The sequence below is a fragment of the Frieseomelitta varia genome, unplaced genomic scaffold (assembly GCF_011392965.1).
Source record: "Frieseomelitta varia isolate USP_RPSP 00005682 unplaced genomic scaffold, Fvar_1.2 scaffold_246, whole genome shotgun sequence".
Taxonomy (NCBI): domain Eukaryota; kingdom Metazoa; phylum Arthropoda; class Insecta; order Hymenoptera; family Apidae; genus Frieseomelitta; species Frieseomelitta varia.
Genome location: NW_025109975.1, coordinates 497,419 through 513,056, shown reverse-complemented (window position 1 = coordinate 513,056; position 15,638 = coordinate 497,419). Strand labels below are relative to the sequence as shown.

The window sequence follows — 15,638 nt, the reverse complement described above, 5'->3', positions numbered from 1 at the left end:
CATTACAACATATTTCTGGAAAATCTCTTCTCTTCTTAGATCACAAATGATATATAGGAATATTTAACGCGTACTTTTACTTCACAATATCGCCGCTAAACTCGAAGACGCAAAGTTGATTCCGACAATTTGCGGTGATAATTACGGTCACTTAACGAAGCAATATTTCCGGCCAGTTAACGCGACACTACGGTAAATAACGTTGCGGTAGTACAACGTCCAGTGAAAATCTTCAGCACATTCGTCCCGCGTGAAAATAGAAGCTAGACAATGCAACGACTAGACTATTTCTGTTCGTAGTGCTAAATCGAGCATTGGGAGAATCCAGCAAGACCAGCTTGCCAGAGAAATAGGGCTCGGCCGGCAGCCGATTGATCTCGACGCGACAAACAGGTTGCCGAGTCGAGATCGAACACCGCGTCACATACATCCGCCATCTTTCCACTTATCCCATGAACGATTCATAGAAATTCAGTGGCTTGAAAATGTCCGAGTGAAATCGGGAATTTCAACAGCTGTCTTCCCGTAGCATCAAAATGCTCTCTCTCTCTCTCTCTCTCTCTCTCTCTCTCTCTCTCTCTCTCTCTCTCGCCTACTCCATTTTCTCCATCCGTGAACTCGGCTCGTTCTAATCGATTGGTCGCATTCCTGACCACCGGTGACACTCGGTAAGATAACCACACGGCACGATATACCCCAATTCGAACGGGTTACGTAACGTCGAATTAAGTTTCGTCATTACGCGGTTGCGACGAGGGGGAAAGCTTAGCGACCGCTAGACCATTCGACATTTCGAACTTAGACGCGAACACATTTCACATTTCACAATCGTCGAATCGTTCGAACACTTTTTACGAATAATACTGTATCGCATAAAACTGGTTTGAAATTTCATTAACACCGTAATGAGATTGAGACAGATTTAAATATATATATATATAAGATATGAAAAATATTTAAGTATTTGAGTAGTAGAATTTAGACGCGAACACATTTCACATTTCACAATCGTCGAATCGTTCGTACCCTTTTTACGAATAATACTGTATCGCATAAAACTGGTTTGAAATTTCATTAACACCGTAATGAGATTGAGATAGATTTAAAAAAATATATATATATAAGATATAAAAAATATTTAAGTATTTGAGTAATAGATATCATGAAAGTATTGAAACTAGTTATGCGTTAAATTTACGAATAAATGCGAAATTCGTATCTTTGAAAAAAAGAAACTTCCAAAAGTCTCTCCTACGTACTATAAAAAGCACTGTAGTTTGGATATTTCATATATTTTTTTCACATTATATGTATTCTCTTTAAAATTTCTCATAAGTACGCAATTTATCAACAGACTTCAATATTCATCCCATGTACTTATCTCATGCTAAATAAATAATTCGCAACTCCAGAATTTTCAAACAAGCTTCAAATTTCACCAATAGGTATTTCTCATTACAGTATTGATTACATATCGTCATTCATACTGTGCATTAACTTCTTTTTAATTAAATATCTTGCAACTGTTTGAAAACATAAATTTCCAGACAGATTTCAAATCTTTCAACCGACATAATAACGACGTATCTCGTTACATTGCTAATGAAATTTCAAAATGTCTTATATATAATACACGTAAAAGCCGCGAAACTCAGACCGACCGAGATGGAATTTCTCGAGAGAGGAAGAAAATGATCGATGGGAAAATTAATCGTACTGTCTGTTCGCGGAGAGCACACCGGTGCTTCGGAAGGTGCAGATCTACAGCTTGAATCCACCAGGTGGTCGACCCAACCCATTTGCAATTTAGATACTAAAAACACTAAATCCAAAAGTTTCGGCAGCTTCGTTTCCTACCTCCCACGAATGAATTCTGAACGAATATCACGTATGAATATCATCGATGCGAAAGTAAGCGATTTAAAACATCAAAATCGACGGTGTACCGTCGATCGGTTAGAAGTAAGTGCAGAGTGGAAAAGCCTGGATGTCTGTTTGAAAGTTTGTCACGCTGTGGCCTTGGGGGCCGAGCAACTAGGTCCAAAGACAACATCCGACAATATCGATATCCAGTGTACCAGAATAAAGTGAACAAGTCCGTGGCGCGAATAGTGACACAGACTATTTACGGATTACGCCAGGCGTTTATGAAGAAATCGACGGATGGTGGAGGAACGTTTTACGAAACACGAGTCGCCTACTCGGAGACGCGACTGATTTGATACTTTGCGACTATGAGATCACTCACTTTCGATGAAAGTGAAAAACTTCGATTATTTATTTATCAGTGTAGAGAATGTTACTTGAAAATCTCATTCATTTATCTTTGCAATTTAGCCAACAGAGAGTAATTATGAATTTTCATGTTATTGATCCCTTACGTCGTCGTATTTTAACATAAATAAAAATTGTATGAATTTCTCTCTCTCTCTCTCTCTCTCTCTCTCTCTCTTGTCAAATTGTATAGATTTATTTTTTTCGTTCGCTGTGCTTTTGTTAAGTTTTGTATTACATTATATTTATTCGTGAATAAATTAGATTAAACATGACACTCTAATTTATATCTATTGTATTCTAACACAATATGTCTTACTATAAATCCTATTCTATCACTAACAAATACATTATTAATAAAATAAATAATGAAATAAATAATAATACGTTAATAAAACCAAAGAAAGATGTATTACTTCGAATTGCTTCGTTTCTTCGTGATTAACAAAGTGATCTCTAACACTGTTCGAAAACTATTTTTCGTTCTCGCTAGAATATCTCCTTGAATTCACTTTCATCGCAATTGAGTAAAATCTCGAAGAAAAAGAGAGAGAAAGAGAGAAAAACTCTCGTTTCTATGAAACGTAAATTAATGTTAATCGGATCCGCTTTCGGACCCGCTGCATTCATCGATCCGTTGAATTACAGCGGGATCGGGCCGGAATTAAGGGCCGAATTAAATTTCGACCGAGCGTTCACGATAGCACGCGTTACCGATAACAGATTAACAGCGCAAAGATAGATGATTCACGATCCGAATAACGAATTGCCGTGCCATTTTCAATACGACGACATACGTATATGTATGCAGATCGGATGCACCGATAAGAGGACGCGTTAAAAAGGAAAAAGAAAAAGAAACGTCACACTCACCCTTTGCGCCTTTCGCTTGTCAGCCCGTTGATTCTGGTGATATATTCGGCTGAAATTACTGACGATAACAGGCACCGGTAAAGCGATCACAAGGACACCGCTGAGAGAGCATACACCCCCCACGATTTTTCCCGCGATCGTTTTCGGAACCATGTCACCGTACCTGTAACAAAACGATTTCAATTTATTAGTATCGTTGGCATTATCTTGCAATATATATCTTAGATTGATAAATCAACACACGACAATTAATGATTGTTATACGTCTCACCTTTCTCTATATTCTATCTATACATAGAGAGTCAAGAATTTGAAACACAGTTAGAATTTGAGAATGAGATAACTAAATACCTGTTTCATTCGTGACATTATATTTAGATTGTAATTAATTACACTTAAAAATGAAATCCTTGTTTTTTTTTCAGAAACAACGTATGACGTTTGTTTCGTTCAGAAAGGAAAACGTGATTCAAAATTTTAAATTTTACAATTTTCTGGGCCAAAATGCCAAATGATTGATAGTATATTGTAGATTTGTAAAATGAATAATTGTCGATTAATACGTCAACGATTAATAAATCTACGTTTCTTCTTCTCTATATCTTGTATACAAGTGACTGATGAATTATCAGACTGCGGATTTTCATGCATTTATATGAAGACTTAAAAATGAAAAAAATACAGAGACCGGTATGCAAAAATATGCAAATGTCTGTGGTGAAACATTCATTATTATACGTTTTTGGAAATTTAAAATTGCGTAAACTTTCACAGTGTTTGTAACATTCGGTCATTATAAATAACGACCAAACGACCGTGTAGGTAAAATAAACTAATGGGCCAAATACTATGAATGAAGCTAAGTTCGAGTTAGGTCAATTTTGTTTTTCATTATTCATAATGGCACGACATTGTACATAATGTCCGTATCGATTAGTTAGCCGATAATATAATTCCATAATTTTTAGCATCCAGGTTAATATATTGACAAATTTTGCTGCAACAGCCGATAGATATTATAAATAAATCCCCGTATTAATCACTTGGTTTATAATATAATATAATTTTGTTATTAGTTTATCTTTGATAAAATACAAAAGGGGTCACAAGAAAGTTTCAAACAGATCGAATAACTATCAACTCGGAACAGATTTTTAAATAACTGATGCGTGTCAGACTTGTGAGGGAATGTAGCAGCTGTCTGACGACAGACGGACCGTTTCCCCTTACGCTATCTTACTCCCACTTGTCAATCACATTGCTGTGTCACTCGATATTCTTTCGCTCAGTCATATCAAAAAGCATTTCTAATCAAAGCCACTCGAATTGAAAAAACTCTAAAGTTATACGCAAACCGTATGGCGCAACTTGACAGAATCTTGTCAAACTACGACTCGCTATAATTCGTGGTAACAGCAGGATAAAAGATCACGTGTATTAAACGAATTCAGGTCTCAATGCAATTTCCAATAATTCTAATATATTTCAACTATGTAAATCCCTTCAAAGTCCTGGGGCAAGCAGTACGTTTGTCTCAAAACTGGAAATGTTAAATAATATTTCGTACAACGCGTTTTATAAGCCAACACGTTCGTTCACCAGTAAAAATTGTAAAAATCATCCGTCTACAGATTGTATCAAAAAAAAAAAAAAAAAAAAAAAAAAAAACACGTGTGTAACATTGCACAATTGTACAATTCTACGATATCAAAATCCAAGTGAAAACTCGAATCAATATTTAACAAACAGCTTTTGGTTTCCCCTGGATGGAAGATCAAACAAAGCTATCGAACCCTCTCGCGTTTGCCAGGAGCTGGCTTTGCCTTAGCTTCCTCGGCATTTGCCAAACAATTCGAGCATCTTTCCTTGGCCTAGCCAACACCGGTACATCCAAAGCTCCTGGACGATGAATTGCTCAGGGTCTGGTGGGTTTGCAAAGCGCAGGTAACGAAAGCGACGCCTTCGTCGTTTGCCAATTAGCGTACACGTTTCTCTTTTTAATAATGCAGCGGCCTACATATGCGGCTTTCGCGTTGCAAACTGGCCGTAATTACGTGGAAACCGCCGGCCACTAATGCGTGCCGGCACAAATACGTTACAACCGCGGGAATCCATGCTTATCGTCCGTGCTTTAGCAGGTCCAGGCTTTCACTGATTCCTGCTTTTGTCCCGGTCACCCCTGTGTCTTGATGAATAGCACACTCGGGGCTCCACTACATCGATAAACCAACAACATCCCTTTCTCATTTTTTCGTCCTGCTTCTTTTCTCTCCTTTCCTCTCTTTTGTTTTTCTCCCCATCTCGCACGAACCAATCTACGTTTCCCTTTCGGATCGTTTCTTTTTTTTTTTTTTTTTTTTTTTTTTTTTTTTGTTTGACAATTTATTTCGAAAAGTGAACGAAACTGGTTGAATAATTATTGCAGATGCTTGCTCGATGAAAGTTACCTGGTAATTTAATTGACAATGCACTTGTACAATTGTGGTATTTATTTTCTTCGACGTACTTGTAGGAATTTTTGAAGTGCAGGAATGGCGCGGAGAAATGTGTAAAATATCTAAAATATTTATCCACAACGGAACAACTTTTCCAACTTTTCTTTCGAAAGTTTTACTTTTCTTTCATCGTGCTGTCGAAAACGTGATCCGCAGTCTGTTTATAATTTTATTACCTTTCTCGATCCGCGGCCTTAATTACATTTACTATAATAACATCATAATCATGAATATTATAAAATATTAATATAATTCGACGGACATTCGGTGAAATATAAAAAATTCTCCATCTTCGAAATTTACACGCTTCGGTGTTCATTCACAGATTGATCGGAAACGAAGGGTCGAGTTTATCGAACGAAAGCTCACGAAGGACCTCGAGGATCGTTTCCCCTCGAATATCTTTCTACATGATATCTATATACATATAGGGTACACCTGGCATAAAAATTTCACCCATCGTCGAAAGTATTCAAAATTTTCAGCACGATCCATTACTCTCTCTGTTCAAACTGCCGGCTCATTTTCCTTCTCTTGCGGCGAAGTTTCCCTTTTGAAGTTTCTCCCTTCCCCCTCTCATCCCCTGTTTTCTTCCGATGTTTCGCTCGAAACGAGTCGCCGGAGCTCTCTCGGCATTGGAAACGCCGAATTGCATCTGTCATCGCGCATGCCATTTCACGAAACGCCAATAAATTCGCCAAACTTTGACAATCGAGTTTTCTTCTCCCGATGGTTTTATTTATTTGAAAGGCACTCTCGTTCCTTCAAATTTTCGATCGCGCGATCCTGGGGTTCACGCTGCGTGAACGTGACGTTTCCAATTTGTCGGGGCCATTTCCATAAGAATCTAGACGTTTTAGTTTTCATGCCGTAACCGGAGAAAAAAAATTAATTTTACTGGTATTAGTACAATACTACTAACAAAAAAAAAAATATATATATATATATATATATATATATATATATATATATTAATACTAATACTGCTAACTGCTATATATATATCACTGGACACTTAGTACAATTCTATCAAGGAGTTTTGCTACTGTTAATTTTCCACAACTTATTGCAAATCCTCTGTTAAATTTACTCTGAAATTTACAAGAATTTTCGAACGTAGAATCTAAAAATACATATTTTAATCCTTCATCGGCCGGACACGCTTAAAATTACTTAAACAAGGCAAAGTCCATTTTTCCCAACAGCGTAAAAATTCAAATGCGCTCGACAAATTTCTAAACTCAATTCCCTCGAAGAATCATTAAATGAAAAAAATGATACGACATCCTGCATAATCGTCCAAACGAGTTTCGTCCAGGGTTACGTCGAAAACACTGTCAAACGAAACGTCAATCACAAGCGGAACGTCTAAAGTTAGCTGCACAGCTCTATCGAGCAAAGAAAGTTTTCGTAAATCCATCGTAATTCGCGAGTACGCGAGGCGCACCTGTTTAAGAAATATGAATGAGCCAAGTTATTCCGTGGGAGCGTGGACAGCTGACGACAGGAATGGCACGGTCGATTGTATCTTCCGTGGAAAAACGGCCGCTTCGTACAGACCCGCGAATCATTCGGGTGGCGCTCGCCTGTTCTTCGTTTTTTTTCTTCTTTTTTTTTTACTATGCGCACGAACGCCCAAACAGTTCATCGCGCCAACATTACAAAATCGATCGAACTGTTCGATTCATCGCACGTTTATTTAAACAAAGCTCGGCGTTATCGATCGCTTTTCAATTCAGCCGGGCTTCTTCGCCGATTCGAAAAAAATCTCATCAGGCTCCCCTCCCTCCCTCTTTTTGCTGCGTTAATTTAATAAATTACTCGCGATCCCATTCCGAAACTTTACAGATCGTTCGCTTTATTGCTTTATATTTATACGTTTTTGTCGGGTATACATCGCCTAGTTTCGCCGCCGATAGAATCTATTCATTCATTTTTCAATTTAATTCTGATCAACGTCACTCGCCAAAATTGTTCCGCGTCCCCGTTTCCACGGTCACGTATAAAATCCCTCGTTTGCATTCTGAACAGTTTAACATCGCCGCGGCGTGGCGGTTTTGTCCTTTTATTATTTCACCGTTTACACACGCGCAACCGTTGTTCTCTCCGCTGAAAGCTAAAAATCCGTTCCGCATTCAGCGTGATTAACTCGAAAATTTTCTATTAACGTTTCAGCCGTGGATTACGACGATTTTGCATATTGCAAAAGTTAAACTTCTCTGGCAGGAGTTAAGTCGAAAGTGTCGAAAATTTCCGTTCGCTTGTAAACGTCATTATTTAACAATTGTCGTTGTTTCTCCTCCTGTCTATGGGGTTTTTTTTTTTTTTTTTTTTTTTTTTTAGATATACCCGGTGCAAATTATTGTATTCCAATTGTCAACGGTATTCCAAATATGCTGCACTTTCTCCGCCAATTACGAACATCGACGCGGCGAGAGACGGGCTCGAGTGAGTTTTCACTTTCGCAGTGGAATGGAACGTCATAATCAGACATCGCGTTGCCAGGTGTCCATCAGGCAGGTATGACGTTTGCGGCGCGAACTCATAGCATTGCTCGACTTGGTAAAGACAGGACATTGAAGCTAATTCGCGCGTAATTCACGGCGCCTGTATCGATCTAGTTAGAAAAAAAATTTCGACTCGTTGACTTTGCACAGTTTCGCTTCAAATCCTCACGCAAGAAAGATTGTCTGAATCGAAATCGCGACAGGCGACTTGCGTAACTTTCTTTCGAGGGAATTGGTACATTTAGCTAAAGCAGATTGAATAAATGCACAAACCCGTGGCAAGTGTCTGCCCACTTGTCAACTTTCGCAACTTTCATTTAGAAAAAGGAAAGAAAGAAGTTTCGAAGCAGATTTCATTTTACTAAAGTAATCTCCCACGCGAGATGAAGCGGAAACGAGACTCTGAGAAGGAGATGGTCGACAGAAAAAAAAAAAAAAGAAAAAACAGAAACGCGCGATCGGTGTAGCTTCTTATCAGGAAATAGACGAGCTCGGCCGAGGTGGACTTGCAAATGCGTAAACTCGCTGAAAGTATCGAAGAAAATGTAGCGTAGGTAACCGCGTTTCGAGCCACGTGCACGTCGTTGGAAAAGTTTTATACCCTCGACAAGAAGAGCCGCTCGTAATCTTTACGGGGATAATCTTTCCTGTGAATTTCCCCCTCCCTTCTCTCTCCCTCTCTCTCTTCTTTCTTTTTTCTTTTCTCTCTTTTCCCTCCAGTTCCATCCACGTTTAATGCAATCCACGGAAGAAATTGAAAGTGTTCGGGAACGAAGCCCCTCCGTAGCTGCACGCGCGGATATGCCTTTATGCGAACTTTTTCTCCGCCGGAATTTCACTTTTTCCCATTCTTTTCACTTCTCTTCCATGCAGACCCTCGGGTAGGCATGAAAACTTGGCATGCAAATTATCGTATAAATCGCGTCAACGGCAGTTCATCGCGATACTCGCGGTCGTCAAACAACTTGCTCAATTATGCAAACGGCGTGGCAAAGGTTTTTCAATTAAACACGCTTGGAGACGGTCGAGAAGCATGGACGAAGTTTCTTTAACATTTAGATTAAAGATCGCGATTGTGGACGTTGTACGTTAAAACACGGAGCACACATGAGACGTGTATTCAGTCTTTACATATATATATATATACAGTATAAGTATTTTTTTTAATTATCTTGACAGAAATGTGAATTTGCATAAACGTCCGTAGGCCCAGTTTCGTGTATAATACACGAGGACGTATAATAAAGACGTGCAACACTAAAGACGCATATTATATATATATATTATACGCGTATTATATCTATAACTATATATATAAATCTATTACGCGTCTTTATTATACGTCCTCGTGTATCATACACGAGACTAGGCCTACGGACGTTTATGCAAATTCACATTTCTGTAAAGATAATTAAACAAAAATAGATCCTAGATAGAAAATTGTCTCGCCTACTAACACACTATCTTAATGTTGACATCTAGAAGTTTAATTTCTCAATCGGAAAAAAAAAACTGATTTTCATACTCGTTCTCGTAATTATACTGCAATATACAATGCGATTAGATACTAACGTTAACAAAAATTTCCTTCCGCTGAATGAAATCCTACATCGCACATCGGAAAGTAGAATATCCTCGCAACAGTTTCAAACAACTCGCCTAACTCACTTTATATCGAAATGGATTAAAAATCCGAATTCACAGCAGAAGCCAAACGGTAATTGAACAATTTCACTAATGCGCGTTTCGAGGGTCGTCGCGATGCTTTTAATTGGACGGGGTCAATAAATGGATAGAGAGAGAGAGAGAAATAGATCATGGGGCAAATCGGACAAACGTTCGACGAGGCAATGAAAATCCAGTAGGCTATCCGGGTCGAAGTGTTCCGGCGATGTATGCCGAATTAGTTGACGGCACGCCGCGCATTCAGATCCCGCGGGACGGAACGAAACGACGACGTGCACGTCCCAGAAGGACCCCGGGAAACTGCGACATAATTCGATAATGCGGCCCCGGGTCTGATGAGAGCGACTACGATTGGCCCCGCTGGCGATGTTCCACATTACGCTCGCTCGCACGAGACGCTCGCTTCTCCGCTCGCACGAGACGCCACTTATAGAAAATAGCCGGTAAATACCGGATGGTGGTGGTGGTCCGGGGCGAAGAAACGCAAGAATCGACCGAATTAATCGCTATCAAAATGGATCCGGCCCAGCCGGTTGCTGCTTTTTCTATCCGCCGCTCGCCGATCTCTCGATCGACTCTCGATTTATTTAGCAATCCGATCACGCGCCCGTTGTTTATCGTTTGCGGGAACGTGCCAGCCTGCGTAAAAGCTTTTCGTCCTGTGTTTGTTTTCTTTCTCCCTTCGGTATTCCGGTATCCGGATTTTCATTTCGGACGCAACCATTTTCCGTCAAATAAGAACGACCAGCTCTTTCTCTCGCGGTCATCGCGGCGTTACTGCATGTGCCATGCAAATTGGTTTAGGTTTATTAATAAAATCTGCGTCGTAACTTTGTTCGATGGTAGGAGAAAGATCTGTTCTTTATCACCTGTCTATTTTGTTCAATTTTTTGAATCAATGTACTAGTGCGTACTTCAAGGTATTTCCCTTTCTTCCCGCGCGACACAATTTCAAAGCAAAACACAGGTTAAGGAGTTGATTTTGCAGATTGAAATGTAGATTTGCAATCTGCACAAAAGAGATCTATTGTGTTCCTTGACAGGGGGAGAAACGGGGAAACAAAAATCCGTCGAATGATAAATTTACTCTATATTTCATCCGCTCTACTAATTTAATGTTTCCCCACTTCCACGCAGCTGTAGCATCGTTAATAAGGGCGACATGTGTTTGCGCGGACAGCCTCTTCTTCGCGAGTTATTCATGCACGGCTGGCTGGTGGTTTTCGTCGGCAAACAGGAACGAGCGATCGGCCTGTTCGAGGGAATCGATGGGTCGAAAAATTGTCGGATACCCTTTTGACCGTGTCAAACGATAATTGAACTCTACTCGACTTTGACGAAGACGCCAAATATCCTTCGAACTAATTTACAGAGAAAAATGATTTAGCAAAACATTGTCTAATGTTTCACGTTGTCAAAAATTATTCCAATTTAAACTCTCTACTTTAACCCTCGATACTTTTATTTTTATTCATTATTCTGTTGAAAATAGATACATTGTGCTTTGTAAGCAGGAGAGGTAAATTTTATACGTAATTAATTATACGAGATTTATTCGATAAAAAGATTTGTAAATTTAACTGTTTATCTTCACATTGTATTAGTCGTTTACCGTTATGTAAACTTTCACACCAAGAGACAAATCAAATTGGAAAAATAACGAATAAATGAGGGCTAAAGAAAACATCAAGTTCGAACAATTTTTCGCAACCAAGCTCCACTCAACTTTCTAACCAAATAGCTCGAACGAAAATAAATCTCTTTCGCGTTCCCATCAGAAGAAATTTACCATCAAAGGAAGATATCGCGTACTATTCCATATTATTTTTTTTCAATTTAAACTCCGTCTATATGAAATAGCCTGAAAATACACAAAACTTCTTGCGAATTTTCAATAATAACGCTCGTTCTTCGAAAAGAACCAGGTTCGTAATAGTCAATCACGACGTCGATCGACCAGATCGTAAAATAAGGGTAAACGCGTTCGCAAATTGCTGGAGAATGAACGGCTCGAATTTCCAGGCTTCCTTTTTTCCCCGGGATTAATGAAAATTCGAAAGAAAGAAGGAGGGAAACGCGCGCGGTATAATTACTTGGTAAACCGTGTGGCGTACGTTCGAATTAAAAAGGGAAGGAAAAAGTTATCCGAGGGCTGTAACCCCTACGATCCCGACCTGATTTCTTTATCCGTTCTCCCCCTCGAGTCGAAGAAACGAGGACCGACGAAGTCGAGGGAAGTGGAGGGAGGCGGGACAGGCGCAGCAGAGAAAACTACTTTTCCACGCCGACAAATCCGATCGTTCCGTCTTCGAAGCGAACACAAGCACCTGAAACTTCCATCTCGCTACAAAGAAGTTTTTCTTCTCATTTATTCCCTTTTCCTTTCTTTTCCTTTTTTTTTTTTTTTTTTTTTTCAAAGTTTCCTAAAAACCGGTAACTTCTCTCTGTCTCTAGAGTCCTCGAGGCGAGATCGATGGACGACTACCGAAACGAGGGAAACTGAATCGAACCAAGAACGATCGAGAGGCTTGTCAAACATTTGGAAAATACGTTACTATCTCGAAGAATTCGACAGTAACGTCTCACGCGCGGGTTTTATAAAAACTAAAGCGATAATAATTATTCGACGCAATGTCCTTTTTAAGGCGAATGCTGAGCGAATCAGAAAATATACCATCGAGTGTGAGAGAATCTTGAAATTTCTGCTACACCTTTCGTTAACAAGGATTTTTCGTAAAAAAAAAAAAACATTCCCCAGAAAACAAGAGAGATATTTCAGACGGTCGTGATTGCATAAATTCTGTATTTGAATTTCATATTTCAAAGACGTCGATGTTTAAACGATATCTGCGGAGATTTCAACGAAGTCAGATAGATCCGGCGTTTAACGACGTTCGAAGTTTAGTCTCTCCAAGATTAAAATTTTAATTCGAGCCGTAAGATCCGATTCGTAAGAATCTCTTTAATCCTCTCTCTGTGTTCTCGTCCGGAAGAGTTTTTCTTCTTTTTTTTTTTTTTTCTTCATCGAGGAAGAAACAGAGAAAGGTTCAGCGAAGCTGAAAATTTCCGGGGAATTCTACTCGCTTGATTAGCGAACGGGTACTGATCGATTTATTTTTACGACGTCTGGCTCCGACCGAGCGGCAACAATTTGGGCAACTGTTTCACGACGATTACGCGAAAATTGATGTTCTTCGGCGAGCAGAGACCCGAGAGAAGTCTACCGGGAGTGGCAAAACGTTGTTAGAAACGTTACTTAGTTAGAAATTCTGGATCAAACGGATTCTGAAAAATCGCAGTTGTCTACAAGGCTCATAAACATTGCAGCGATTTGATGAGTCAGACAACGGGACATCTATTATGGAAGAGCAACCGAAAACGTTTCGCGACGTGATTAATCCCGACCAAAACGCCGCTCCCTCGAGATTATTTGACATGCTCGCATCTAGTCATGGATACGAGAAAACAGTGTTCGTGTGTGTATACGTGTGTGACGGGGGTTGTGTTAAAACCCATCGTGAAAATAACTTAACGAACTTTGGAAAGACGATCGCGTAGAGCTATTAGTCTAGAATGAGTTTCTCGTTGCGGAGCAGTGAACTTCCAGCGGAGTACACTCTTGCTCAAAAATTTTACAACATAATTCTTTTATTCTTAAATCTCCAGTACCTTACAATTTTCCATACTACCTAAAACTACGTAGCATTTTCATAGAAAAATAATCGACAAAACATATTAATGGCTTTTCAGTAGAAATATTTTACAATTTTTCGATTGAAAAAAAATCTCGAGAAAATGTACGTACTGTTTATCAGTAGAAGCATTTTCTACGAAAATTCAATTTATACAGATAAATCGTCTTTAGGAGGAATCCAAGATATTTATGACGAAAATCACAGAGCCAATACATATGTATTGGATTAATTTGGTATTGCACTGTTAATTGATATCTATGTTATAATTTTATGCATTCATAAAGAATTTCGGAGAATGTACATAATATAAAAATATAATATATATAAACATATAATATACATACATACATAATATAATAATATAATATATTATTATTATATTATAGTATATTATATTATTATTATATTCGATATTAGGGAATGATATGTGAGTGGAGGTTATATGATATTAGGCTAGTAAATGATTATTGTATTTATTTCTAAGAAGACTGTATGGAGGTAGAGAAGGAGCAGAAATCGTAATCCTAAGGGAAAACAATAAAGATCTATCTATCTATCTATCTAATGATATAATGGACTGTACATAATATAAAAAAGACACAGTACTTTCTGCAAAATTTGATCTTCAATCGAAATTCCATCTTAATCTTAATTATTTAAATAAAATGATCTACAGATTCCTTGCAGCGTAAAGTATATTTAGGTCTTCTAGTTTTAAATCCAAGACTTTTCAGAGTGGATATACATCGCACACACTTTCCTTCCATTTTTCCCGAGAAAAATTTACATTATCTCAGCGTTTTTCATCAATAATTCACTCATACCGAGCTAATTTCATCTCTCTTCAAATACATAAAGCTCCGCTGTCGTCGTTGAATGTTCCGAAACAAGAAAGGGAGAACACGCGTTATGTTACAACGTAGCTAATCAGTCGTGGCTCGCGAAAAAAAAAAAGAAAAGGCTACTTTTCACGGTGAAACGCCACAATACAAAAGTATTCGAACCTCGTCGTGTGAAACGACGACTACCTGCAAGTAGTTGCAAGAATGCGGGAAACAGAGATCGTGAGATTTAAACGACCGTGAGATCGTTCTAGAAAACGAAGATCGTTCTAATGAAATCGGCGAGATTGATACTAAAAACCGTTGTTAAACGTTTTACTATACGATTAATGCGCGGTTTCGCGAAACACGTCGTCAATTTTGTCGTACGATCGACCGTTTCGTTAACTTTGACTCGCGCAACTTTATGTTGGTGGTAATAATAGAAACAGCGTGCTGGTCGCGAACCTCGATATATCCTTCGTCGACCGGTTTCTCCGCCGCCACGGGCTTCGTCGACGGACTAAAATTAATTGAGTTCCGTCGTTTCTCCGCGGCAGCGTATATTTTCCATTGCCCGATTCACTGCAATTCGTCGAACGATCTCATTAACAGCTGCGAATCATAGCTACAAATTAGAGATTATTTTGTTCGAGAAAAAAAAAACCGGAGGCGATGGGAAATTACTTCGTGACTCGAGGCTGACACACATTTTCCTATGCTTCGAGATTTCAAAAGTAAGCTCTGAAAACACGAAATACGCTTCAAATTTCGGTCTAACATGTCGTATGAATTTTCTATTAGACAATGTTAAGATCTGGAGACTATGTTGGAAAATTTGATTGATTTAGAGTGTTCCGAAATGATCAATCTTTGACCATATTCGCGACGTTGTTAACGTCTATGACAAATTAACAATTAAAAAATAATGAAATCGACGATTGCTTATAAAATTGTATCTAAATTCGAATCTGCGCATAATACTGTTGATAGAATCACGTTGGCCATGTTTAACAATATTTATTCAACAAGATTTCTCAGCTCTACTTCCATATTTTGTCTTTAGACATGTTTCCACGCGTGTTTGAAATAATACAAACATATGAGTTCAATAATATACTTCACATATAGAATAGAATAGGAAAAAGAGTTCATAACTTCTGGGATAGATAGTACTCGCTGAAACACGAAAGAAAATAATAAATATGGATCGAGGAATTAATAGTTTCGAAGTTGTAAATGATTTTTTTCATTTCGATTGAAGTAAGGAATTCGAGAAACTATCAC

The 15,638-nt window shown here is 38.6% G+C and overlaps 1 protein-coding gene across 1 annotated transcript in view; it reads right to left on the bottom strand.

Moving 5' to 3' along the window:
* Positions 1-3,111: 3,111 nt before the first annotated feature.
* LOC122528129 (potassium voltage-gated channel protein Shal) overlaps positions 3,112-15,638 on the bottom strand; it is a 54,023-nt gene continuing 41,496 nt past the window's right edge. Inside the window, exon 2 of the mRNA XM_043652893.1 lies at positions 3,112-3,310. Within this exon, the coding sequence (XP_043508828.1) occupies positions 3,112-3,310 (199 nt within the window). The remainder of the gene's footprint in view (positions 3,311-15,638) is intronic.